Below are 9,023 nucleotides of genomic sequence, written 5' to 3'. Positions count from 1 at the left end.
ATCGTGATAAGCTGCAGTCAATAAACACTTGACTCTTACAGGAAAACGGCATCTCAAGAAATGAAACTGAAAGCCACAAGAAAATTAAACATTTCCACTGCACAAGATGCAATCTATGGTCGAAATTCAAAGCAAATACCTGTGAGTGTAGAAATTATTCTCTAAATACTCACTGCAAATTGACTTTTCCAAATCTCCAAAGAAAGTCAGGTCCCTGGCATTCACTGAGAGTGTGCAGTACCAGGCACAGATCCTTCTCATTTCACATGAAGCCTGCAAAGCAACTTCCTTTATTTTATTTTATTTTTCAACATCTGAATAATAGTTTAAAAGCAGATTAAGTTTTTATGTTAAAGACTTTACTGTAACTGTTACACTCATGAGAACAGAGCAAATGAATAAAACAGCCGTCCTGGAATTCATCATTCTAGGTTTCCAAAGTATCCCGGCAGTACAGTTTATCCTCTTCTTGATGTTTCTAGTGATCTACATTACAACTGTGTTAGGGAACCTCCTGATCATGGTGCTGGTTGTGACTGATCATCACCTTCACAATCCCATGTTCTTTTTCCTGGGGAATCTGTCATTCTTGGAGACCTGTTACACTTCCACCATCCTGCCCAGAATGCTGGCGAATTTCCTGACAAACAAGTACGTTATTTCACTTCAGGGTTGCTTTTTGCAGTACTTTTTCTTCACTGGTCTAGCAGGTGCAGAATGCTGTCTCCTGACTGTCATGTCTTATGACCGGTACATCGCGATATGCAAACCATTACATTATACAACGATAATGAATAACCGGTGCTGCCTCCAGCTAGCAAGTGTCTCTTGGGCTAGTGGGCTGTTGGCTAGTGCCACAGCCACCTCTCTGGTGCCACAGCTAACGTTCTGTGGCCCAAATGAGATCGATCATTTCTTCTGTGACTTCACACCAGTGGTAAAGCTCTCCTGCAGCGATAGCCATTGTATTGAGCTTGTAGAATTCATCTTGGCCTCCCTTTTGACACTACCCCTGTTTCTCTTGACACTCCTATCTTATGTGTACATCAGCAACACTGTCCTCAGGATCCCATCCTCCGCAGGAAGGCATAAGGCTTTTTCTACTTGTTCTTCCCACCTCACTGTGGTGACGCTTTTCTATGGGACCTTGATGGTTGTGTACTTGGTACCAAAGTCAAACAGGCTGAGAACCTCCACAAAGTGTTCTCTGTCTGCTACACGGTTCTGACTCCACTGGTCAATCCCCTCATCTACAGTTTAAGGAATAACAACATAAGGAAGGCTCTGAGGACAGCAGTGAACAAATACAGCATTTTTCATAAGGCATGAACAAGCTCTTGTCAATGATTATGTGAAACTGAAATATCAGCCTTTAGAAAACTTCTCATCTGAACCTAAAGTTGTCTTTTTTCTTGAAAAGGAGACAAAAGGAGTCATGTAAGGAAGCGCACTGGCTGCTGGACTCTTGTGGCAGCTCCTTTTATTGGACTAATTAATGTATGCCAACATCATAGAGCCATCATCATGAAATCACGGAACGGTTTGGGCTGGAAGGGACCTTAAAGCCCTGCCTCAACTCCGTGCCCCAGTGTAAATTGCAAACGGCTTAACTCACGAATTTGTGCAAAACTGGTTGAAGAACAGGAAAATCCCTCAGTGTTGTGAACAGATTCTGCCTTTAATGGTAAGCAACAAAGGGATTGATATAATTCAAGGAACCACGTCATTTTAATCTGATGAGAAAAGCCATGCTGAGATGCTTGTGCAAGCCAAGACTTAGTGCTGGATACTGTCCAAACCCCTAAAGAAAATGTGTACAAGCAATCAAAGCTGCTGTCTCAGATGATGTTATCACAGACTTGAGCACATTTCCATGTCATTCCTTCCTTCAACTCTCATAAAGATGCGCTTCTAAATCATTTTCTTTTCCTCGTAATTTCACAGGGGATCTTCCAAAGAAACACTGCATTCTTGATGGAAGCTTTCTCCAAAAAGTCAAAGTGGGATAAAAAAGCAGAAAGAATTCATGAAGAAGGGTTAGCAGGGAAAAAAAAAAAAAAAATCAAATCAAAAATAAAATCCTGACAAATGAACCCCAAACCATCCCCCCAGGAGACATGGACTGCTGGTACAGCCCCTCCCGGCTCACCCACATCAACCTACTGCCCTCCTTGGTGTTGACACTGGTGCAAGCAAGCCCCTGAGGCCCCAGCCCTGCTCCAGCTGCTGGCACACAGACCCATTTACACACAAAAACAAATCCACAAACACATATGTGTGATGTACATGCCCAGAAACCAGCCTTAGATACCCACGCAGTAGCTGCATAGGCACCATGCTGAGATACCCTATGCAGTAGCTGCCCCTTGGATCCTCCCATCTTCACTTGCCACATGCACACAGCCACACACACAGAAATGGCCCTCTCAGGTGATGTCCAGACCTCATGGGCTCTGCAGGGTTTGGCCTGGTCCTGCTTTTGAACCCTGGAATATGTCTGATACCTGGACAAATGTTACAGCCACTTCAATACCTGCTTCACAAGTCGCTTACCCTTCCCATGCAGGCTGCTGGCCTCTCCAGTTCCTGCCCACATGGGGCCCAGTGACCCTGCTTGCTGGCACTTAGACAAAACTTTAATCTTTAATCAACGTTTAACCAATCTTCCACCTCTGAGCTGCCATGTTCCTCTAGGGTTTCAACAGTTAAAGCACACTGTGCTGCAGGCCACAGAGGGCACAGACACTGGTAAAGCTGAGGTTAGGCTGTATCTTAAAGATAACACAGGTATTTCTAATCTCATTCTGTGGCTGGTTTTCTCAGGGTTTGCAGTTTTCCATCAGGAAGTGAAGTCCCACACATGTTTCTCCTCAGGCCACCCTGCTCCTTCCATTTCCCCACCTCTGACCCTTCCTTTATCCATCCCCTAATATCTTTTCTACAGCCCCTAAATATGTTTGCTGGCATCCTGTTAGAAGTCCCCTCAGACTGCCGGTGCTAAAGTTCCTCAGCCCACAAGGGGCCAAAATTAAAGGCAAAGCCATATAAGAGAAACTGCAGGTCAGAGGCTATTGCAAGACAGTGTCTCCTGCTCCTGGACAAAGCCCAAAGCCAAGGACAGCGACACAGTGCAAGGACCCTTATCATTCAGTGCTGTGGCTTGGTGTTGTCTGAAACACCTCGGTTTGGGTCTGTGCTCCTTTGATATCACATTCTCATACATCACAGCAAGCAAAGCGGTTTGCAGCTTTCTGCTTTATCTCCTGGTAAAACAGACAGTATGTGGTTAAAAGGGCCCCAGGAAGCAGATTAACCTGAATGAGATGTCATGCTGGCAGGCTCCCAGGAATGAAAAAGTGAAAGTGAAAGCCAGCAAAGACGAGAAGCAGGCATTTTCTAAGAAGGCTGGAAAATTCCCGGAGCAAGTCTTCTGGAAATGCACATTAAAGCATATGAAGGAGAGGAAAGGGAGTGGAACAGTTAACATGCAGTTAACAGTTAACATTTTACCAAGGGTAAACCAGGCCTGACCAATGTGATTGCCATCTCTAAGTATGGCACTATGGATGGGGGGAGCAGTGGCTGTCATTCACCTTGACTTTAGCAAGACTTTGACACTCTCTTCTCTCTAGGTTAGGACATTGTGCTCTGAGTGGACAACTGGGTAAGTAAAGAACAGATGGGATGATCAGGTCGCCATGTGATGACCAGGCCCAGCTGTGTCTTCAGCCATGCTCGTGCCTGTAACCTGCTGAGAACATCAGCTGGAGGGTCCTTCCACCACATCTCTTAACATTTCTATCACTTCTCCATCTCTCCATTGAGACAGCTCTTTCCAGGGTTCATGTCCTGAGGAAAGTGGAGTTCAAGGGGACCACAGTAAGAGACAGGATTTTTTTTTTTTTAATTAAGATTTTTAATTTCTTTCACGAAAAGAAGGCCCTGGAATTCTTTTCCAATGGTGATAACTAGGCCTCCTGTTTCTGTGCATAGTGAGTACAACAGGTAAAGACAGTGCTAATTAGAGAAGGCAAAAGCTTTGCACATAAAGCCTTTGACACTGCTGTGGGTGGCAGTGATGAGAGAACAGACTAGAATAAGAACTCTTATTGCCAGCACATGAATCAAACTTGGGACTCTGGCCACTCATTGCTTGACCACAAAGACACTTCTCCTCCCTCTGTCTGATCCCCACCAGGATATAAGCCAGAGTCATTGCCTTTCAAAATGTCTTCATTTCCATTCTTCGGGTCAGGCATAATTAAGATGAATGACAATCAAAAGTGATGCTGTTTGTGACTGAAACACACCTCAGAGCTCCCTAATTAGCTACACAATGCTTAAAACTCTACGGGGAGTGGCAGAATGCAGAACTCGTTTTGGCTGTCAGCAGCTTAATGAGCCCCTTGAGGAACGTGGTGCTACCTTCCTGTTGTTTGTAGCTACAACAAAACCTGGCAAGGCGCCTTCAAGAAATGACAGAGAGAAGACAGAGCAGAAAGCAAAGTTACTTGGAGTTTTAATAGAGCCCAGTGTGAGATGCAAGACCAGAAATGTCGCTGGACAATGTTTTCCCACCAGGGCTCATCAGAGCAAAACCTCACAGACTTTGCTTACAGCCAGCACAGCAATCCATAGACTGCATCAAACTTCCCCTACAGAGGTCAAACAGCAATCCTCAGCTATCAGGAAGGTGGTCCTTTCAGTCAGCAGTCCAAATACATGGCATGTGGAATGGAAACACCGTAGACCCACCTCTCCAAACCTGGAGATGCACAGGTCCTGCTCAGTCGTAACGATCGGTGAAGACGCTGTGACTGCAACACCTGATGTAGAGGGTTGACCAACGTACAGGGGGGTTGTACAAGGGGGTCATACAAGGGAGTTGTGCAAGGGGGGATAAAGGAATTTTGCCTTTTTAACAGAAAGCATTGTTTGCAAATACCTGTCAAGCTTGCCATGCAGTACCAGGACAATAGGCTATTGATAAGGGGGAGAAACAGACTGGTAAGGGGAAGGAACAGTTACTTAGTTCCAGTGAAGACCAGCTTTGTGGTTTGGACTTTGACCAGACTCCTAAAGAGCATGCATGACGGCTAGAGGTGAAAAGTTCAGGCTCGAGGAAGACTCATTTACTTCATCTTGAAGACCCCTACTCACAAGAGGAAGACTCATTTACTTCATCTTGAGACTCCTGCCCATGACCAGAGGGGGCACTGCACAGGCGCAAAGGATCTTCTAGCTCATTAAAATACGAAGCGTGGATAGGACATGAATTGTGCAACCTTATGAATATGTGCAACTTTAGAGAATAAATGTAGAGGGAAACAACACTGAGGCACGCATGCCTTTGGAGGAACTATCCCCCATGCGCTGAATAAAAGCATACCTACTTCACAACTTTAATGAGTTGTGGAGTCTATCCACGTATCACACCCACTGCTGACACATTCATGAACCACAAGCCAGGCTCCATCCTCAACCACACTGGCTCATCTCTGGAGCCAAACACATTCAGGCCTAAATGTGGCACCTCATCCTCCCTTACATTAGGCACTGAACCCCCTCCTTCTCTGCTCTGTGCGATCAAAACCATGAGGTTAATGCCTGCCCAGTACTTAGGCCTATGATGCTTCCCTCCAGGGAAGTCAAGACAGGGAAGTCAGCATCGAGGCACCAAAGGAGTCCCTTCCTGGAGAGCTGTGCATTGTACCACACTAAGCAAAGCTCTGCTGCTGCTCTTGACGGGCACAACCCTGCTCTGGGTCAGCCAAACAAGAGGTAAGGGCTTGCCAAGGTTTTTTCTAGACTCCTTTTAGCTTGAACCTATTTCAGCTTGACCTTGCTGGCGGCGGCTGCAGCCGCTCCTTGCCCATCGCATCGGGGGCTGAGCTTCGCCTCACGCCCATGGCCACCCGGGACCCGCTCCCTCCCCGCGCCATGCCTCTCGCACATGCGCACTGCGCCGGCAGCGCCTCCCAGCTCCGCCCCTTGACGGACCCGCGCCTGCGCGGCACCCTCCGGCACGGCTGCGCGCTGGGCTTGCGCCTGCGCAGTACCGCCGCGGCCCGGAATCACTGCTCGCAGCCGCTTCCGCCCACCTCAGCCGGGCCGGCGGGACCATGTCGGGCGCGGCGGGCTCCGGTGCGGCGGGCGCGGGCTCGGTGGGCTCGGTGGTGCGGCGTTTCCTGGCCGAGTACGGCAGCGGCACGCCGAGCCGCCTCAAGGTGCTGGACGCCTACCTCCTGTACGTGCTGCTCACCGGGGCGCTGCAGTTCGGCTACTGCCTCGGCGTCGGCACCTTCCCCTTCAACTCCTTCCTCAGCGGCTTCATCTCCGCCGTCGGCAGCTTCATCCTCGGTGGTCAGTGCCCGCCGTGGCCCCGCGCGGTGTTCACCGGGACCCCCTCCGCGGCAAAGCCGGAGCCCCCCGGCCGTCAGAGCGGTGCCTGGAAGTGCCCGTTTGCCTTGTAGGAAACGTAGGATTCCCTCAACCCGGCAGTCGGGGAGGTCCCATAGCACCCTCCGACACCCCTCGCTCCCCCTTGTGCTGCCGGAAGCCCCTTGGCTCCTGCCCCACAGCAGCTGTGACCCTGCAGGGGTCCTGCCCGTATGTCACTCCCAGGGTGTCCTCCCTGGCAGTCAAGGAGCCCTCCTTATTACTACTTTATATTTAGTAGTGCCCATGGTGAAATTCCAGCTCTACCAACGACTTTTTCAGGGTATTGCTCACCCATAATACTCCCCAAAACCACCGTGCACCAGTGCAACCCTCCTCAACGCACCCAGTGGAGGACACAGAGATATCCCTGTGTTCACCCCAAAACCACCTTGTGTCTGTGCAACCCTCGCCAATGCACCCAGTGGAGGACATAGAGATATCCCTGCATTTGCCCCCAAACCACCTTGCACTGGTGCAGCCCTCCTCAACACACCCAGTGGAGGACATAGAGATATCCCTGCGTTTACACTAGTCCCATCTAAGCCTGTTCTTCAGATTCGCTTGGCCCCCCTGATGGTGTAGTGCTGTGGCAGAATTGGTTGTATAAAAGCCCTGCGCAAATCCATTGCCAGTGCCCTGTTCATCTTACAGTAAAGATGGAGATACCTTTTCTTTTGGTACCCAGCTGGAACGGTGACCTAGACTGGAGTGGGCTGCCCCAGGACAACTGTGCTTCTTTTTCTGGTCACTAATCTCTTATTCCTTCTCTACCACACAGTCTGCCTCCGGATCCAGATCAACCCCCAGAACAAAGGCGAGTTCCAAGGCATTTCACCAGAGCGGGCGTTTGCTGATTTCCTCTTTGCCAACACCATCCTCCATCTCGTCGTCATCAATTTTGTTGGCTGAGCCTAGAAGAGACTCTAAGGTACTGATCCATGTGGTCACAAAAGGGGGAACCGCAGGTCACAGGACTGCAGTACTTCTGTCCCTGGGAGAGAACTAGAAAGATAGTGAATCCAGAAGGCCTAGCTCCCAGCTTTGTCTTGGCCAAGTACAGTAAAGCTTCTGGGTTAGGATTTATGGCTTTCTGGTTTCATGCGTGTACTTTTTTTTTTTTGGCTTTAATCATTTAGAAAGCAGTTTAACTAAGAGTATTATGTAGGCTCGCTCATGTTTCTCTCTTATGAGATAAATACGCTGTTCTTTGAAAGAGAGGCTTTGGAAGCTGGAAGTCCTGGGCTCTTTGGGTGAGGATTATCCTATTTGGAGGCCATGGAATGGCTGGCGTCTTAAGTCTGGAGTTTCTCAGCAGATGAGATCAGGGAGTTTGGTGCTGGAAAATGGAGGATGTGCCCTGTTGTTACTGTTGCAAGGGGCTATAAGATCATTGGGGCCTGTGGGGTATTTCCTCTCCCATTGCAGAAGCCTTGCTCACATTGCCTTTATTTCTTTCTTTCCTACCAGGTCTTGAGCTCTGATGTCAAACTTGGCATTGGGAAGTGCTGTTCCCCAGCAGAGTCTTACCTACTTCCTTGGTGGAGGAAGGAGACACAGGGCTCAAGATTTCTTTCCCTCAGACTGCCCTATGGAGGGGTCTGCTGCCTTGTTACAGTGACTGTAATCCTTTCTGTCAATAAAAACCTTTATGATACTGCAGTCTTTTCCCTATTGCTGATCAGTACAGAAGTTCTTCTGACACCTAAGTTCCCTCTCAGGCACAGCTCCCTGCCGTTTACATCTCTCCCTCCTATTCTACCCAGCAGGCTTTTTTCTGTGCCCCAGTTTCAGAGGGAAGCAGGAAACAAGTCATGGAAACTCGGTTGTCATCCACTCTTTTCATCTTCCTATTTCCTGCCCCTCCAAACCTTTGACTAGAGAATTTACTGGTGTTGCCTTCATGCATGAGGCTCTATCCTTGCTTCAGGCTTGTCCAGTTTGCTCTGCAGCAGAAGCACTGGATAGGTAAAATATATGTTGAGGCAATGTGAAAAGAAATGTTTGTCTGCTGGCACTCGGGAGATCTGATATGGGATATGGGATCTGATAGCTTCAGCCTCAGTGTTAGATTATGGCTTCTCTTCACCACCTTTTCCCTTCTAGCATTTCCAGATGTGCTGCAGCCATTAAACCTGTAAAAGTGTGAAACCTGGGGCTCCTAAGTCTCTTGCCTATTATAGGCTCTGAAGAATGAGGTATGAGGGAGCTGGGTCTTTACTGTCACGAAGGATGCTCTCTGGGTCTGGTAGGAAAAGAGAATTCATGCCAGCTCTGACAGCACCATCTCCCTCCAGCCCCAGGCATTAAGCTGGGTTTGTACTGCTGGGGAGCAGGCAGGGAACATGACAGCAGGCAGGTCTTGTAAATGAGCCACCGCGCTCTTTCCCATAAGAGAGGCCCTCAGTCAGGCGGAGCAGAGCCAGCGTGTCCACAGGAAGCAAAGCAGAGCCCCATGTCCACAAGAGGCAGAGCAGCTCCGGCTCTCCCCTTTGCCACTGCTGTTTGTGAGCTGCTAGTGCCTCCCTGTGGTTTGCGTGACTCAAGGACTCTTCTATGGCCACTTCTGCTTAAGGACTACATGG

At 48.8% G+C, this 9,023-nt stretch overlaps 2 protein-coding genes across 2 annotated transcripts; both read left to right on the top strand.

The window, feature by feature from the left end:
* Positions 1–2,567, top strand: LOC134168825 (olfactory receptor 6N1-like). Its single transcript, XM_062628873.1, is given in 2 exon segments — positions 1–1,163; positions 1,166–2,567. Coding segments are annotated over 2 exon segments (948 nt in total). The 5' UTR covers positions 1–379; the 3' UTR covers positions 1,330–2,567.
* A 3,489-nt stretch (positions 2,568–6,056) lies between these two features.
* DAD1 (defender against cell death 1) lies at positions 6,057–8,095 on the top strand. Its single transcript, XM_062628871.1, has 3 exons — positions 6,057–6,363; positions 7,220–7,369; positions 7,909–8,095. Exons 1-2 carry the CDS (start codon positions 6,123–6,125, stop codon positions 7,348–7,350), a joined length of 372 nt encoding a protein of 123 aa, XP_062484855.1. The 5' UTR covers positions 6,057–6,122; the 3' UTR covers positions 7,351–7,369; positions 7,909–8,095.
* Positions 8,096–9,023: the final 928 nt, after the last annotated feature.

Source organism: Pezoporus occidentalis, unplaced genomic scaffold (assembly GCF_034315485.1).
Source record: "Pezoporus occidentalis ecotype Australia unplaced genomic scaffold, CSIRO_AGI_Poc_V1 ctg324, whole genome shotgun sequence".
NCBI lineage: Eukaryota > Metazoa > Chordata > Aves > Psittaciformes > Psittacidae > Pezoporus > Pezoporus occidentalis.
This window is presented reverse-complemented; position numbering and strand designations above follow the sequence as displayed.